Raw genomic sequence first — 19,447 nt, 5'->3', positions numbered from 1 at the left:
ATACTCTTTTCTCTGCAAATCTCCCCCCTGCAACTCTGAAATTCTCCTCACTACATATATATTTACCAAAAAAGCCAGGATCAAACAGGCAGGGTATTGCTTTCTGTGCTCTATTACTCATTTCAAACCATGGCTGGGTGACAGTAGACAATGAATCCTGGCTGGCAGCTCTACAGTTCAGTAATCAATGCACAGATACAAGTGTTGATCTATTGAAGGTTACGGACCCGTATGCTGGTTTTGGGCTATGAGAGCTACTTCACAATCAGCCAGCAAAGGAATATTTGCAGCTCAGGGAGAGCTCTCCACAAAATCTGGGCAGGAGAGGTAAAAGGTTCATGAAAAGGCACAGGACTGTAATCAACAGGACAGGTGGTATCAGGCAGGCTCAGTTCAGAAGTGCCCTCGGCCTCCTCTCCCTTCCCCCAGCCCTCTGCTGAGCTGAACATGAACTTGGCACCACAATGGGTCAGGCTGCCCTCTCTGTAGCATTAGAAAAATTGCCAGGATCTGCCAGCAGGCTTTGTCTTGGATAAATTCAGAACTAGAAAATAAATGCAGCATGGAGAATGTCAATTTTAAGAGATCTGGGTTGAGAGCATTAGTCTTTGTACCATCTACAATTCAGCACTTTTTTTTAAATTTTATTTTTGTAGCTAAACAAGAATTCTCAGATTGGAGAGTACTGCCAAGCCCTGAATAAATCCCAGCATTAGAGATGCTGTGGGTATAACAGCTCTCCCCATGAACTGAATCTGCAGACGGTATCTTCAGAGAAATTAACCCTCGAGTGCCCCAGGACAGGCTCTGTAGCATCAGTTTCAATGCTCTGGGAAATCTCACCTTGTGGTTAGAACAGGTTACTCCTATTCATGGAGCAATACTGATGAAGGGTGGAGTAAAGCACAGGCTTAGAATAACTCAGAATGGCTGACATGGTAACTTTTCTGCATTTTTGGTGAAGTGGTCAAGTTTCCAGTGCAATCCTGAAGATAAATTCAGCCAAAGGATGTGTAACTACCAAACTACTCAAGCAGCTTGTAATTACCTGACATCTGATTGACTGTTTTCCATCCAGAGCCCGTTCCTTAGCAGTTCTGAAAGCACATGCTTAGAATTTGGACATAAGGAAAAGCTACACAGTTGTAATTTAGCCTTGCTTATTTTTCTGCCTCATCCCTTTCAGTATTGGTGAGATGTTTTATTATAAGCTGCTCTATTCACTGGCTGAATCTTCCTCTCAGCCTGTGAAGAGCCATTCACGGTGATGGTTTTGCATTCTTGGAGCTCAGGGTTTTTCAGTTTCAAGCTCTCTGGAAGTGGGTCGACACCACATTCAGATTTTTTCATTAATAACCTGAGATATGCTGAGGTGAAGTGTTATTCCTGAGAGCCAAGACAAACCTGTGGCAGAGCCAAGTGGGAGTTTCCAAACACCATCTTGCATAGTCTGCTCCTGTGGTACAGAGTGAGCCACATCCTGATCTGAATCATACAGGATTGATCATAGGAGTAACGGGAAGGACGACCTGCAAGAGACACTAAAACAGCTGAAGCTGCAGCTCTGTTGAAGCATAACAGAACACAGGCCAGACTAAAGCCACATGAAATCCAGGGAAGTCTTCAGAAATCTAAGCAAAAGAGCTTTGCTACTGTAGGTCACTAAAATTTGGCCACAGCTGGCACAGACCAGGACATGCTCCCATCTGAGGACTGGCTGTTACTTACAGAAATGGGCTGATGAGTTCTTGTTTGATGTCTTAGTGCATCATGAAACCAAAATCCCCCCATGGCAACTGGCTCCCTCACTGCCAGAATGCACAGAAATCTTCAAAGTGAGCTCCACACACATCTTCAGGTAAGACTTCTTCCAGATGGCCTTAGGTTTTGTGAGACCTTTTGCAACCCTCATTTTGTTACTACAAAGAAGGAAGATGTTCAAGGCCAAAAGGAATGTTACTGGGATGCTGGAGAATCTCATCTGGGTTGGAAAATGAACCAGAGGTTAACCAGATGTTCTGCTTTACTTTACCAATGGCCTCAGAAGTGAAGAGGATCACACTGCCAGAGGCTTTCAATTATCAAGGTTAATTTCCTAAAATTCTGAAATCATTTTCCCACACCACCAACCATGACCTTATAGATCCCTGTACATCCCTTTAAATGCTAAAATGATATTTTCTTCTCTAAAATAATAGTCCAAGATATGCTATTTTTTTACTAAAATAGGAAAACCAACCCTAAAACCTATGAGTCAAATCCTGGTCCTACTGAAGTTGGTGACATTTAGCTACTGCCTTCAGAGGACACAAGCATGTATTCTGTGTGTAGCAGCACAGAAGCAATTAAAGCTCAAGCAATTAAGAAATAAATTCCCAAACCACACAAGAATCACGTTATAAACATGGCTTTAAGTTAAAGGCCTTCTGAAAAGAAAGAGAGGCTGCAGTGCTGAGCTGGGCATGCGTGGACTGGCACCATCCCTGAAGGAGAGAGAGGCAAAGCTGATGGCATCTGATCTCTCAGTACAGATCAGCTGATGTCTCAAAGGGGGAAGGAGAGGCAGAATGAGGAAAGGTCCATGGGATGTGTGGTACAGAAGTGAAAGACATCAGTTAATGACATCAGTTAATGACATCAGTTAATGTCAGTGCTCTGCCAGGCTCCACAGAAGAGCAAAAGAGAAATGCTCTGAACTAACATGTTGTGGGTAACTGATAGATGGAGAAGATAAAAACATTGGCATACAGCCCTAACGTGGGCAGGAATACATTGGGACAAGAAGTGAGGACCTTCTAAGAGTCAGAGGAGCAGGAGCCTGGAACAGCCTGCTCAACTGGAACAGCGCTTGCTGGTGACAAAACTTGGTTAAAAACTGATCTTTGACCACTTGTGAACAAGACAGAAGGGTGCTGTTTGCAGGAACAAATGCCTAGATAACACAGGGAAGCATCTTCCTGCCTGTGCTGCTAACAGGAGCATGTTTTAACAATCAAATAAATGCCCTATTTTACATTCAAAATGAAAGTGCAATAGGAGAAGCACAATTAAGTTAAACCCACCAGACACTGTAACCAAACCTGTTTCTCTGCAACACATTGACTTACTGAAGAGGGAAGAACCTAAATATGTGAATCAACAAGGATTCATTTTCCTGTCGTTCACTGATTATTTTCCTTCTGGGGCTTGTTGCTGCAATATGCACTTGTTTGCAGGCACTGATAGAGAACATTCTGGTTTTTTTAAAAAGTCTCTACATCTTTTGTTATAAAAAAGATGTCTGTTAGTTTTAGGACTTCTGAGGGTCCCTTAAAAGGTCTGGTCCTGGTCTGTAACAAATAGAGCTACTCCCAGGAAAATCAACAGGGAGGAAATCCATCAGCTGGAATCAGGCATTCCAGCTCTGGAACAACATGCCACACTTTGTGAATGAGCAAATAAACAAACAACGAACACTAGAACTACAAATTATAAAAAGCAGTATATGGGCTGCTTCTGCATCTTTATTTTGTCAAGTGTAACTCTGGTCCTTAACTTGACTGAAGAGCCTGGGCCATGAAGGCACAGGAAGCTGTGGGAGGCTGATGCCTCAGAAGGAGCCTAGAGTTGGCTTGGACCCTGCACCAGCTCCTGGCATTTCACTCTGTGCCAACACACACAGTGTGGTAGGTTTGCCTGGAGTAGGCCCTGGGGGTCTGTAAATAGCAAGTTTTGGTGAAAAATAAGCTGAGTGCCACAGTTTTGATCAAAACACACAAATGCAGGGAGCTTAAGTGAGCCTTCCCATGACTTCAGACCACAACTTATAAAGAAAAAACATTATCTTATGGAAGTTTTGGAAAGTTTTGCTGCTTTAGTGAATCCTTCCCCCCAATACTGTGACTGTTCAGTTCAGCAAGAACAATTTTAGTCTCAGCTTCCAATGTAGGCAGGGCAGAAAGAGCATTAAAAATGAAGATGGCAGGTTTAGGCCATTTATTGACTGGTTATATGTTTACTTCTCTTTGTAAACCTGCCTGTCCTTTGCCTTTGCTCAGTGCAAATAAGAGCTCTCTTTGCACACCACACTCCTTAATAAGGCTCTTCTCCAGGTTAGTGCTCAAATAGGCCCTAATCTGAGCTCCTCTGACTCCTGTTATGTATCTAAAAAGGTATTGAAGGAACCCAAATAATGTTTTAATCCAACTGGAGTTATGTACACAAAGTATGATTTTTCCCTTTACTTTTTGAATGGTGTTCATTAACTCGGAACAGTCATTTGTATCTCAATAGGATGACAAAGTCCACACCTGTATGAAGATACATTTGTAGGTGAGGAATCATCAGTAATTAGCTTCTGAAACAACTTCATCCAAATTAGACATACCTGACAAACAATAGGAAAGCTAGGCACATCAATGAGATGCTGTTGCTATGGAAAAATTGTCCCTGTAAAGGTGGAAATAAACATGCTTTCTTTTTCTCATAGTGCAGAAATGTCAAGAAGCATCTCCTTGAAGATGAAGCTGTTTTTAACTGTAGCTACCATTAAAGTCTGCTTTTAAGAAGGTCATTTCTTCACCCATTTCAAAACCCTCCATGTTTTATTTTTGGAAGCAACATCCCAAATACTAGCAGCTAAGATGCTCTTTAGTTCATAAAGAATAATTGACGCTGGGACTTACAGTGATTTTCTAGTTGGAGCCCCTACTCAAAGTGTTTCCCATTCAATCAGGTTTTTCAGGGCCTTAATGAGCTGGGTTTTTAATATCTCCAAGGCTAAAGATGTCCCCACCTCCCTGGGTCCTGCTCCAACATTTGACTGCCCTCATGGTGAAAACATTTTTCCTTGTACATAACTGGGATTTCTTGTGCTGTGACTTGTGTCACTTCCCTCTCGTTCTGTCACTGGGCACCTCCATGAGTCTGGCTCTGCTGTCACCACATGCTCCCACTGGAGACCTGTTGACAGCAACACAATCCCCTCTTCTAAGTCTAAATAAGGCTTCTTAAAGTTTCGTTCTCTTCTACGGCTAAACAAGCCCAGTTTTATCAGCCTCTCCTCGCACTTCTTGTTCTCCAGTACCCTAATTGTTCTGACAGCCCTCCTCTGGCCTTGGTCCAGTATGTCAATGTTTTTCTTTTACTGGCAAATTGGACCCAGTGTTTCAGATGTGGTCTCAAAAATGCTGAATGGAAGAGAATAATCATTTCTTTTTGGTTGCTGGCTATAATCTTTCAATACAGCTCAGTATGGGGTGGCCTTCTCCACCACAAGGTCACACTGTTGACCCATGTTCAGCTCGTCTGCGAGGATCCCCAGGTCCTTTTCTGCAAAGCTGCTTTCCATTCATTCAGTGCCCAGCCTTTAATGCTGAGCGGGGTTACTCCACCACAGATGCAGAACTCCCCAAGTGCCTTTATTGAAACTTCATGAGGTCCCTGCCAGCCCCTTTCTTCAGCATGTCAAGGTCCCTGTGAACAGCAGCCTTTCATCATATGCTCAATTTCCACCCTGCAAACTGGCTGAAAGTGCTCTCCATCCCATCGTCCACACCATTAATGAAAAAGGTCCATTGATATTATATGCAGCACTGATTTGTTATTCTTTCCCTTAAAGAATACAGATTCCTCTGATGCTTTCTGAGGTCAAAGGCCCTGATGATACGAACTAATGTCCTGCCACAGAAGTCAGTAAAGGAACAAAGTTTGAAGCAAGTTTGATGTCTTTCCAGTAGCCCCACAAAACAGACATAGCTGGCAACATGAAAGGATCTGTTCTCTCAGTCTTAGCTCTAATAACCATCTGGTCCTTGTCCTTCCACCCTCAAGCATCTTGCATGCAGACATACGCCTACAGCCTGCAGAGAGCTGGTTATGGGAGAGCAAGTAAGCTGTTGAAAACATTACATGAGGTTGCCAACCCTTCTGCACTAATAGGGAATGCAATTACAAGTTGCAGCTTGAACCTGCTTTCTGACATGTTGACAGGGTTATCCTGGATTTAGATGAGCAGCTGTGAAGGCAGAATTTGACCCTTAATTTAGGGATTAATTCATACAGGTAAAGACTGAGTACAGATGACAACTGCACAGAATCTTGAAATAACAAAAGCAAAACAACAGATTGTAAGATGAAACGAGCAGAGTTCAGTCAGGGCTAGTTCCCCTTTAGTTTCTCTAATTCACCAAAGTGAACCATTTGTCCAAATAAAGGGCGTTTTATTCCTGATTACTGGGACCACTCCTGCAAAATGCCTATCACTTAGGCCCAACATTATCAGCACCACTCACAAATTCAGTGGCCCACTCCTCTTTATCATGGTGGCTATCTTTCATCTCAGAGGCAGAACCGTGGAAAGGAAACCAGAAGGACTCAACCCTCACAGGAAGAAAAAGCCTTTTAAGTTTTCCAAATGAACGACCTGTCTTTCCTCTGTCATGCTGTCTGTCTGTCAGCAGCTAACAGTTAGCAGTGACAGGTTGAGGACCACGGTCTGGACAGTGGCCAGAGCTGACAGCCCCACGCTCAGCCATTGTGCTCAAAAAGGAGCACTCTGTTCCTTCTGCCGCTGCGGCCGCGCTCACTGGGACTGTTGTTCCAGCCTCACGCCTCCTTGTGTGAAGGCCAACAGCGAGGCTTTGTTCAAGAAGCAGCTGCTGAGAAGATGTACTATCTCACGGAATGACCCACTGACATTTCTCCCCCTGCTCATTAGTAAGAAATGCATAATTAGGATAACTGGGGTGGGTTGCCTAGCCCATTTCTTTTGGAGTAAAAAGCCAGGCCCCCAGATCCCAGTGTGCCCCAAAAGGGATTCCCCCATAAAGTGGGCTTGCAACAAAGCTGGGGAAGGTGGCTTTCCAGCACCTTCTTCTCATCACCTGGTGGAGGGAGGAAAGAGAATGGCTCATGCCAGAAGGTGGATGGAGCATGACTGGAGTAAAGTGTGTCCCACATCTGCTTCCCTCAGAGCTCATACCACAGCTCTGCTGGATGACAAGTGAGCTCAGCTCAGCCAGGGCCTGAGCCAAAGATCCTGTTCAACTGGATGACATGTTGTTTATTCAATAAGCTATTGTTCCAGGGTGGATCCAAAGCAGTGAGGAAATGGTTGAGCAGTTGGGAGGGGCAGAGTAACTGGGGGAGCTGAGGAAACCACAACCATTCTTTTGCAATCTTTACTGCAGCCCAACATTATCATCTAGTGATGCCCACATGTAGGGGCAGTGATGAAGGAGCATCTGCACTGTCCTTCCCCCTATACCAACAATGCCTGCATCCAGCTCTGGGTTAAAGCACAGAGCTTACCTGTCTGTCTTACCTCACTGACTGTATCACAGTTAAATCTGACTTAAAATATAATAATTGGTTAGGGTCAGATAAATGAATAGATTGCTTTGAGAGTCTGGTTGGCAAGTTTTCATAGCTCATGGTAGATGACACTATGTGTCTGATTTCAGGTGCCCTTTCTTCTATGCATCTGTGCTAAAGGTGTATCCAGTCCTCACAATTTCCAAACTCTCTTGCCTAAAAGATAGGTGCAAGACTATGTCTTCCCCACTTTTACATTAGCAGGGAAGTCCCTGAAACAAATAAAGTCTCATCCCCCTGAGTGGAGTAGAGAGGAAACACGTCTGAGTATCCTCTGCACCTTTCCTAACCCAAACATTTCAAGCAAAATACTCCACTGCAGCATATGTGTGCTCCATCAGACACACCAGCTGTGTAGAGCCTTACTGTCTCTTTATTTTTAGTTTGCTGTGGTCTAGCTGCTTCCTGGCCTGACAGCGTTGTTTCATCTGCCTTCACACGATAAACAAAACAAAGGCTGCCCTTGTCTTTCCAAGTCCCAGCTTGTGGTCTCCCCTAGAGCAAGAGACACTGCAGGTATTTACTTTCACGACTCACCCAGAGTTTTCTTTCTGTTGTGTAGTTTCTCCTCTCAAATGGAAACAACTCTGACTGCCCTGAAAGATGCCATGTGGTGCATGCAGAGATTTGGGACTGTGTGATCCCAGTGTGAATGAAGGGTGAGGGCTAAAGTGGTAGAGTAACTGCAGAGATCATTTCACCAGGGCAAGACCAGGCTGCAGAAGTCTGTAATGACCTCCTCAAAAATAACAATAATAATGTGGAAACCTCTGTTTAATAAAGCCCATCTCAAAGTGCTAACAATTGCCTGTTGTGCCACAGGATACTCCCCTTGGGCTACACTGTATTATGACACAATATGGGCACATTTCAGTGTCATTATGTTATTGGAGGTGTATCCAGAGGACTTTTTCCTGCATGAACTATGGTTCCTCTGGGAGATACCATCTCACAACCATCAAAATAACCCAGGCCCATGCAGCAACCTGGAAGAAAGCAAGGGGAAATAGACTGTCCAGTTGAAAGATTGTGTTCAAGAGCTTGTCCAATGCATGGGAAAAGTTGCATCTTAGCTGTAGCAATTATTTTCCCTATAATTTCAAAGAGGCTAAAAATGAACATCCTGGTTTCCTCAGCAAGCTGTCACAGCTGCTCTGAGATCTGGTGCTACAAGATCAGTGACTCCAGAAGAGCTGGAGGTCAGAAACAACTGGTTTCACATTGCCTGGAGCTCATTGATAGCTACAGGGTGGTCTCCCAGCTTATCTCTTTCCATAAGAATCCCCACAATGGAAACAGAGTTAGAAAAGGAAGGCAGAACTAAGTTTACTCACTAGCTATTTGTTCTGTAGGATGACTTTGCTCCAGGTTTTCACAGTTGTCTCACTGCCTAAGGAATTCCATGGTGTACTGCAGTATCTGAACTCTCACCCTGCAATTACGGGCTGTGGTTTCAGCTGCTGTGTGCCCCACACAGGGATAGCATTCTTCACCACTGCCTGAAGGCAGATAAGCCTGACTGCTACCTTCATTCAACATCTGGAGAAGGAAAGGCAAGGAAAGGTTTGGGATTGTATTGAGAAGGGAGTCAAAACAGGGATCAAACAGCACTGGCAGTGCTCTACCAGCCAGGGCAAAGAGCCATCTCCTCTGGGATCCTCTGCTAAGAGGAACCTATAGCTCTCAGCTGGAAAAAAGTAAGTGAAAATGCCCACAACCCATTGTAAGCCTCCTGTCAAAGGAAAGGGAACAGTGAGTGTCATTCTTTCCCACAGCTCTGCAGAAAAGCACTTCAAACGTTCCCTGCTCCAGTGCAATGGGCTCATCCGGAGGAAGCTGAGAGAACAGATTGCTGTAGGTTAACTGGCCCACACCCAGTGCCAAGGAGCACTGGTGCTGCTCCATGAGCAAACCAGCTCCAAATAATGTTTGCCAAGGCTTTCCTGACTCCACCCCTGGAGACCGCCCTGAAGCCTGCCCAATCACAGTGTCAGGGAATGCTGCTGTCGAGAACATTCCTGCATGCTGATGTACATGAGCTGTTACTTCACACTTCCAGTGCTACCCTAACTCTTGTTCTTATTAATTCTGACATCCTTCTTGGTCATTTTCCCCTCCCAATTTGACCATGTTTAGTTCTTTTTAATCTTTCTGTGTAGATCAATCCTTCCCAGTGCTATGAATAAATAAAAGCCTTCTGTTCTCATCAACAAAATGGTCTTTTAACAGTTGCAAGAATAACATAGCAATCACTTGGGAAAAAAAGCAAAACAAAAGCAGCTAATATTTGATGCATTTAAAAATCTCTGCTCCAGCTATTGTCTACATTTTAGAAGTAAATCCTTCGTTAAACAGAGAAAGCTGTGAGAAAATGAACAGAGAGAAGAAGCAGCAGTGGGTCTCTGAGAGGGACCTGCTAACCCATCAGAAATGGTCACCACACACAAAGCAGCAGCAGGGCTGCCAAATCAAGCTGAACTTCAGTTGGAAACATCTAAGGAATGTGAATAAGCTGTTAGAGCTGCAACCTTTCCCTCTTCTTTGATCTGACATTAAACATAACTCGAGAGTGGGAAATTCAACAGCTTCAAAAAGGGTGAAAGGGTCAAAGGTCTTCATGTATGAGGACAGGTAGAGGGTTTATTCCTCCTGGAGAAAGCAGGAGGCTGGAAGTGAATCTGGTGGCTAGGAACTGCCACCAGGTTAGGGCTGAATATTTCACCCTCCTCCTCCTCATGTAAGACAGACACAATACCCATAAGCAGCATGAGCAAGTCCGAGTGAAAAAGAGGGCTAATTTCAACTACGATTAAAAAGTGTAAGAGAAAAGTAAACACATTTTTGTGGTTCCTGTATCTTGGAAATGTGTTTCTGACTGCTATTAGTTGACATGTACTTTTGAAGGTGAAATAGTGGTTTTTCTGGGCTCAGGCCACGTAATGCAACCATAGTGCACTGGATCTCAGCAAATGAGATGTTATAGGAAGAGACGAGAATGGCTGGAACATCATGTGCTTTACCAACCCAGAATGCTTGGTATGAGAAAACAAAGCCACATTCTCTAGCCTTTATTCTTGTTTTCCTTGGCTCTCAGCTTTACAGATCCCTAAAATTACTGTGTTAAAACTAAAGGAGCTTCAATCTGCAGTTGACTGAAGAATTGCAATATCACTCCACTTTGATGAATCCCCCACAGATATTCTTTCTCAGAGAGCTTTCCTGAATTGATTGCCAATAACTTAATATGTTTGTTTCTTTCTTCTGTCATCAGAATCTTGCCATAACAAAATAATAGTAATACAGAAATGAAGTTGAAAAGGTGAAATGTTGTTTCAAAATACCTAAATTTGCAGAAATAGCAAGGTCATCCCAGCAGCCTTAATTCTGCCTTCATGAAGCTGCATGCCAAACAACCCAGAAATCATGGGAAACAGTTACCTGCCTGTTAAAAACACCTTCTAAGAGAGCACAGGAAAAAAATGCTGTATTACACAGAAATTCCATTTGTCTCTTTTGCAGGGTTGATATAAACCAAAGCCATTTAATAATATTAGATGTAAGGTAAGGTTAAGAGGTCTTTTGGAATTCAATTTCCACCATCACCACGGAAAATTTCTAATACATATCTATGAGGTCCAGCAGTCTTGTAATTACAATGAAATACCCCAAAGAGTAAATGTTCAAATCTTGACATACTGAGAAAAGTGAGCCAGAGATACCTTACATGGTAAAACACAGATTAGTGCATACAGTGTTTGTTACTCTGTGAACCACCTTTTTGGTGAAGCCTTGCACAAGAGGAAACACTGATGCAGAGCAGCCTTTGGCAAGATTTAGAGCCCGTGTGTGAGCTCCTACAGAGTCAGCAATAAAAATGGAAATGATTTTTCCTTCTTTTGACTGAAGGATAGACACAACATAAATCACTCAAGTCACGCACACTACAGCCCTGGTAACTTCCCGAGTCATTTGGGAAATCACGCTTGCCACGCTGTGGAACTGCATTAATGATCTCATGGATAATGTGCCTGTACTGGGAATTTTATCCATGAGAATACCAGAACCAGAACAAATATCCAGGTCAGGAAGACTACACTGAGCTCATACGACTAAGAGCCACAGTATGAGGTGGGGAACAGACAGCTATTATTGTGCTTAAACAATTGAATAATTGATATTACCCAAAGATTTCCAAAGGAAGGGACACAAAGGGGAACACACTGCTGAAGTGATTTGGAACAGATAAAATGGTGGAGGAAAGGTATAAACCTCCCAGTCTGACCAGAGCAGTTTTAGCAGTGGAGGTGTTTATGTCCTTCAGCTCTCACTGGCATTTAGCTCACGCTGTAACTTGTATTTCATCAAAGTTTATCCTTGGTGCTTGCCTCTTTAAGTGCAAAGATTGTTATACAGAGGCTTAAAGACATTAATTGTCTTTTTAAATAACAGTGAATCAAGGCTCAGTTACATCAGCTCTTTGTGTAACACAGCTCTATTTCCATTGTTCTGCTTTCAGGTTCCTTTTCACCCTCTCCTCTTTGCTGATCAGGAAAACGGAATTTACAGACAAAACTGTAGGTCTGACAGGGAGAACAAAGTTGTTAACTGACCTGAGAAACCAGATTTGAACTGTTTAATCCAGCAACACTAGTGTATTAAAAAAAACCCACCCTAACACCAAGAAATATTTGTTTCTCGAGTGAAAAAGATGTTCAAGGAAAAAGAGAGCAAATAGTCACACAGCACAAAACATGCCTGACAGGAACATGCACCTCAAAGATCCTTCTCCATCAACACAGAGGAATTCTCTGTGTCAGATCCATGCAATAAATATGTTTTATCATTTCTTCTAGCTTTGTTGCTTCAAATATTGTTATTTCAACTCCACTTCTTAAAACCTTTATCAAGATTTAGGGGAATGAGGAGCTAAGGCACGGTGTTAAACATGAACAGAGAGTAACTGCAATCCCTCACAGGCTCATGGAGACTCTAAACAAGTTGCTTGTGTGTCCTGGAGTTCAGTAACTTTTTGTATGGACTGGCTGTGGCCTGCTAACAGCAGCTGCAGGGCAAGCAGCATGTGGCCTGTTCCATCCCCCTTCCCATGAACTTTATGCCATACAGATAAACAGAGGGGGATGGAGACATTTCCTACTGGGATTACTGCAGACTCCTGCTAGCCTACCTCCAACTCAGAAGGAAGTGTATCAAAATGAATGAATCAACACTTAGAAACACTCTGCCTACACAGGGAGAAAGAGACTTCAGTGGTGAGTAATGATACTTCTGCACAGGTCAACTGTCTTTGCAAAGCCAGCCTCAAACATGGCATGTGATCAATTGTTCAAAAAGAAGTCACATGGGTTTTATTTATTTTCCTTGCAAGCTGTCTTGAGGACTAGATATTCTCATTTTCAGAGAAAATATAGGAGTCATTTCTGCACATCAAGTGCAGTGCTGTGACTGAAAGTGAGTCACAAGAGCAAGTGTGAGGGAAAGCCTTGGTACCCGGATTGAGTAAGGTTTTGCTTTTCCTCTCACAGATAAATGGTGCAATGACTCATGTACATTCAGGATCTTCAAGCTCAAATTAAACAGTCCTGTCTCTGAGGAGACTAGGGGCAGGTTGGAGTCTTGGCCTCAGCCAAGTAAATGGCAGTATACTTTCCAATGTCAGTGGATAATCTGCCCAGAGGACATCAGATTTACACCGAGATTCATCCCATTTCAACCTGTCAGCTCAGAATTTGGCCTTGCATTTTGTCTGCTGCCATCATCAATCCCATTGATTCATTTTGCTGATACTTAGAGTGGCTCTCACAGGGAGCAGTAGTCTGCAATGATAAAATCAAAGATCTCCAAGCACAAGGAAGTTATGAAGCTGTAAGAGTGATGTGTGACAGGAGGCTACCGGAGAACCAGAACAGGTGGTTCAAATATGTTACTGGGATGTCCCGATCCATGCACTGCAGGAGACCTGGTGACACCCAGCACATCTCCATCCCTGCACGGGGCACAGAGCAGAGATCTTCAAGCCAGAAGAGGCAGGGACAGTTAAATGCACCTGCCCCACCCTGCTGGCTGAGGGCCGATGGGGTGTTGCTGTGTTGTCACAGGCTTGCACCCACTCAGGCTGGTTTCTCCTCAGAGCTGAGGCGTGCGCAGCCAGCTCCAGTCTCTGCTGAACTGTGGAGATGTGTCAAAGATGTCTGTGACGCCTTCATGCCTCTCCATGTTCCAAGGGTGCAGCTGTCTCATTGTATCAGTATATGAAAGCTATGCTGACATTTCAGCCTCCCCTCTGGGATCATTTAGGACATCGACCGTGAATCCAGCAGAAATAGCTCCTAGTCCCACTTCCACAGTGGACAATACCACTCCACCCCCAAGAGACAGGTGAAAGAGAAATAATCCCTTAGAGTGGGGTTAAAATAGCACCAGCATTAATGCCAAGGGCAAGGCTGAGGAAAACTCAAGGCAAACATGGATAGCTTTTACAGATTCAATATGCAGATCTTGACAAAGATGATCCCTTTCTCATTTATGTCTGGTTGTAAATATTTTATTGGCTCTTCTCTCACTGCTGAGTAGCTGTAATGGCATTTACTTCAGCAAAGGCCTGAGCTGCTGTAAATCAAGAACAGTTTTAGGCTACTCACCATGGTCATGGGCAAACACAAACAAGTTAAGTCCTGTCAGCTTCTGGGCCAAGTCATCATAGCGGCCGCAGTGCTCCCCAGCGCCATGGGCGATAAACACGAGGGCCCTAAATGGAGCATCAATGTATAAATCATTAACGTGGCAATCGACCCCAAAGGTTTCAGAGCTGCAAGGGAAACCAGCGCATTCAGCTCAGCATTTCAGACATCAGCAAACACCAGGCATGTACAGAATGGCTGAGGGGAGTTTGAACGCAGGGAATGGTCAGGAAACCATTGTCACCCTGACCCACCATCGACCTGGCCTTCACCAGGTGGTTGTGGGATGGATTACAGGGAAGGCAGCCGCTCATGGGGCAGAGCCACCATGGTCTGCTGCAAGCTAAAGATGCAGATGGGCATCAGCATCAGTCCCTGAGCTGGGTAACTCCATGGGGGCTTGAGGCTCTACACCGCTCCTCCAACATCAGTGAGGCCATCTGTTTCTTTTGGGATTGGTATCTCTCTGTGATTCAAATACCAACATTGTCCTTAACTTTGTAACTTAAAACATTGTCTGATGCTCCACAGCACTCAAAGGTGGAATTTCAGACAAAGAATAGGTCTCCAGCAGAGTCCAGAACTTTGGTTGGAGTTTGGAATTTTATCTTTTGACCCAATTATGGTAATTTTACCATTCCAGTTTCTACCCAAAACAGTTGGTTCACTTCTATGATTAAAGTGACTCTTGCATAACCACTGTACAGAGATAATAAAAAAGTAGTCTAATAGACACTTATTTTTACTAACACTTATCTTTGAATATTCCAGTTTTATGAATAATACTTTACTTTTTCTGGAATGTCATCAAATTAGAGTGACTGAACTTGAACCTCCCCAGTGTTTTTGCTAGATAAAATTTGTGTAGACAGGCTAGAACTATAGCAGAAGTAGCAATGAGATTACAGAAGTTCTGCTGGATTTGACAGGTGACTATTTAAAATCCAGCTTTAGCATCATAAACATAACTTGTTTTTTTAAAAGGACCATTTGTCATTGCAACATCAGCAACCACAAAACCGTTTGAAGGCTACAAGTTTGACATTTTCAATACATGAACAGTGAAATATTACAAGAACTGACAACATAAAACAATGACAGCAGTTAACAGCTAGGTAATTCCTCAATTTTATTTTGATTGAGGTTTTGAATACCTTTTTAGACAGTGTATTCACAGCAATAAAGTGCTTAGATCTTAATATATTTAAACTTAAAAAACATGTTGGATGATGTAGAAACTCCTGTTCTAGCTCTTTGATTAGCACCTTCTTCAAAGTATTTGTTCAGCTAGACAATTTAAAAGAGCATCCATCCAAACCAGAAGGATTGTACACAGTCCACTGCAAACACAAAAGCAGCAAGGCAAAGATGCTCTGGTATCTGTCTAACACCAGTTAGCAAGGGTGAGGTTAGGTCATGTACCATATTTAACTTGCTGTGTCTTACAAATCCTCTTTAGTGTCACTGAAGGCTGCAAAACAATCCATGTGGAGCAGTCATTCCTTCCTTTGTCATCATCCCTGATCAATTGACTTTTCAAGTTATCAATGCACCTGGCAGATAGACTGGTTTTAAGAGTGCAGGATCTATTATTATACCTCCAAGAACTGAAGAAATTGAGACATTGCTTATTCAGTGGAGAGTATTAACTTTCTTCCTGTGGTCCCATCACCCTCATATCCAACAGATTCAGCCAGGTTAAGTCTCTCTGCCCTATATCTCCTACTACCTTCAAGCTTGACAGCTTCCTTGCTCAGTGTCTTAAGCTCTTTAGAGGACCTATATTGGTTTCTGCTGACTAGGCACAGACATTAAGGTGCAGCTTGGCTGATGGAATACAGCCCTTCTTTTCTCAGAGAAATATTGTTTGAATTTATGCACTAAATGGCACTAAGTGAATGAAACCTAATGGGAAGCTGGCAAAGAGATCTCTTCCAGGAAATTCTTGGTTCTTCATCCCTGCAACAGCAAAGCCCTTGTTTTGCTTTTATTCAACACTGATGCAATACCATGACTTGACCCATCAGCATCCTTCTAGATGCTAAGAGCCCTCACTTTATGTGAAACCAGTGAGAAAAGATAAAAACCCAAAGCTTCAGAGAGGCAAGGTGTTCCTGTGACCTTTCCTTCCACCTGGAACACAATTGCCAGGTGTCACAGAACTGAGCCTTTGCACACCACAGGGGACAGACCTGGGTTATTATTTGTCTTCAAAATACTAAATAAAACCCCTGAGCCTGTTTGTGCCTTAAGAGCTCTAACGGCAGTAGCTGTTGAAGAGACTTAGATACTTTTGAAAGTTTTGTTGTATCAATAAGCATAAACAAAGCACAAAATTTCCAATTTGTTACACTGAAGCAAAATCAGCCTGTCTTGTTGTTCAAGAAAAAGTGAGAGTAGCTTTACTGACTAAAACCTAGGTCACATCTACAGAGCTCTTTAGCTCAAGCTTTCAGGTTTAAGCACAGGGGCCATATATTGAACACAACACCTTGAAAAATTGAAATTAGTACAAGTATCATCTGAACAAGGATTGAAGGATTTGGCTCTTTCACTTAATCCCAAATTTTCCATTACAAAATAAGTTTAGATTTGGCAAATAATACCTGAAGGCAGTGTAACAAACACAGGGTTCAACATATTTTCACTAGCAAGCTGCCAGGAAAATACAACAAATGATTAGACTGACTGACAGCAGTTCTTCCCAGTATGTAAACATTTTTGCAGATATCCCTGCTCTTAAATCACATTGTTCTCCTTCCTTACCACGATGGCTGAATAATAACAATATCAGAGATTGCTTGCAACGGAGTCATTTAAAATTAATACGGATCCTGCGGTGTTTGAGATTTTGCAGGACTGCGGTGCTTTTCTGTGCAGTCTCAATGAGAATTTTGTTTAAAAAAGGTTTGTGTCTTGGCCATGTATCAAACTGGTACTGGGGAGAAATTTTTTCACCTCCAGCTTTTGCAGTTGTGCTGCTGAAATCCTTGGAAGTTCGCACGTGCCAGGTAGAAAACATCGTGCACAGCCTGCAAAGCTCTCTGGGAACTGACCCGTGCCTGAATCCCTGCTGATTCCAGCGTCTCTGACCACAGGCAGGGAAAGCTCGTGTATCTTTGGATGCTCCAGCTGGTTTTGGCTGGTGGAACTGTGATTGCTGAACATCCCGAAATAGCACGGCTTTGGCACCTGCTCAGGAAAGCAGCTCCCCGCACAGCAGCAGGACTCCCCCGCGCTCGGCGGGTGTGTCTGCACACAAAGCCGGGGTGTGAGCTGGCCATGAGAAAGAGCCCACGCTCCTGCTCTCACCTATCGCTGCAACAACAATTACGGGCTATTAAAGGAAAGTGCTTTATTGACTGCTGTTTGCAAAAGCAACAGATGGTTTTCGCAGATCCCTGCCCTCCCCACAGCCTTTATCACCTCCTCCTCCTGTCCCCTCCCCACTGCAGGTTTCTGCCTCCTGGTACTGCACAGCTTGGCAAACAGATGCAGTTGCTTATTACAACAAGCAGGCAGGACAATATTTATCTTTACTGTTCAAATCAACTACTGGCTGTATTTAGTGCTCTCCCGTGAGGAGGTGACATACACCAGTGGCCTGTCCCTGCTCCCACATCTCCACTATGCTGGTGACCCCTGACTGGTGTCGGTCCCTCCTAAGTTGCAGCTGCAGCCTGTTAAGCTTTGTAAAGCACAGCAATGCCACACCCTCAGTTAACACAAAACACCCTATCCCGAATTAGGGAGGGTGGGACTTGTGGAGGCCAGGTTGCATCACAGAGTCAGCGTGCACAAATCCACACGAGCACGGTGTCTTTCTGTTCTGCCCCTTGGAGAGGTCAGCAGCTAATGCAAGCTGTGTGCAACCCTTCCCTATTTCTCAGTGTAGCTTCACATCCACTAATATTTCACTTCTTGTGTGGGGAGCTGCTTTGCAGGGCAGGGTGGTGCTTTAGGTTGCAGTTGTAGGTGGAAAGGCAGTACCAGGTTTAAAGGTTCTCACTTTCTTTTTTTGCTGGGTCAAGACAGTTGTTCAGAGATGCAATTCCACAGTCAACTGGAGGAGAATAATTGTAGGGGAAATAAATTGCAGCACTGGACTTAGACACATAAGCAACAAGTCTCTTAAACCAGGGCTGTTAGAAGAAAAATACACTGAAAACACACACAGAAAGCTGCTGTGCTGTGACACTTTGCAGGCCTGAAACACCCCTCAGGACTTGTGTCCTGCTGGACACAAGACCCATGTTCTTGCTTTGCTTTCAACAAAAATCATGTTGAAACTGAACTAGACAAAGAAGATTGCAAGCAGGATGGTGAAACTTCTAACAGCTTGTGTCCTCTGGGAACAGAACCATTTCTCTGGGACCCTGTGCATGCTCTTTTATTGCCAGAAAATAACCCAAAATATTAGGACTGAACCAAAGAACAGAAGACAAGCTTCCTATGACTGCATGTATGAAAAATGCAATCTTTTCCACTCCATTCAAAAGCATCCCTCTTCAGAATAATATTTAAGTACTTGCCTTAACCTCAGGAAACTTTCTTCAACACATGAAAGTCAACAGCACTCTCAAAGTACAGGATGAAAGTTAAAAAGGGATTTATAAATGCTGTCTGGAATAAGGACTGATTTAATCACAGGCAGAAGAGATTTCCTGAATCAAGACCTCACAACTTAAGCTAATACCATGTTACTCTGTTAGGCAACTGTGCTTTTCATTTGGTCTTATGGATGTTGTTACCAGAACCAGATCAGCTCTAACAAAGAACATCTGACTTGAACAGTTTTGAATTCCAGACACTAAATTCCTAAAGTAATTTTTAAAAATTAGCTGACAGGAAAGCTCTGAGCCAGCTAAGCTGCCAGAAAAATGACTGGCTTAAGTACTACATTTTGTTGTGTTGTTTGAGCTGATTTATCAGTTCCTTTGTAGCTGAACAATTAACCTTTATTTACCAAAAACTGGTGAAATTTTTGGACAAGCAACTGGATAGTTGCTCACAGATCTTTTAGAGTGTTAAAAATGTTATGTGTGTATTTTGCTTCCAAAGTCTAATATAATGGAAAGTCACTGAAAGGTGTTAATTCTTTTGTTAGCTGGGTGAATGAGCCTCACTATGAGGATTAGCTATCTATCATATAACAAGATTTGTGAGATTTAAGTGTCAATTTAATTTTCTACCCTTGGTATTTGCTTAAAGACTACCATTAGAAAAAAAAAATCCAGCTAATAATTTACACGTAAGAACACGTAATGAAGAATAATTTTTTTGTTCACTGTTTGTGATCTTTTCCTTTTCTCTGGAGGGTTCTTCAGCCCCTTGCTTTGGGTGTAAGACCTGAAGTCTGAAAGGCGGTTGTCTCTCCATCTGCTTTTTGAGTCAGT

At 43.2% G+C, this 19,447-nt stretch overlaps 1 protein-coding gene across 7 annotated transcripts in view; it reads right to left on the bottom strand.

Moving 5' to 3' along the window:
• Window positions 1-19,447, bottom strand: part of MGLL (monoglyceride lipase) — a 107,475-nt gene that overhangs the window by 27,196 nt on the left and 60,832 nt on the right. For all 7 annotated transcript variants that reach the window (XM_069028046.1, XM_069028048.1, XM_069028047.1 and 4 more), the window contains one exon: window positions 14,013-14,119. In XM_069028046.1, the coding sequence (XP_068884147.1) occupies window positions 14,013-14,119 (107 nt within the window). The remainder of the gene's footprint in view (window positions 1-14,012; window positions 14,120-19,447) is intronic.

Source organism: Aphelocoma coerulescens, chromosome 12, assembly GCF_041296385.1.
Source record: "Aphelocoma coerulescens isolate FSJ_1873_10779 chromosome 12, UR_Acoe_1.0, whole genome shotgun sequence".
NCBI lineage: Eukaryota > Metazoa > Chordata > Aves > Passeriformes > Corvidae > Aphelocoma > Aphelocoma coerulescens.
The sequence above is the reverse complement of the archived record's forward strand: the minus strand, read 5'-3'. Positions and strand labels throughout refer to the sequence as shown.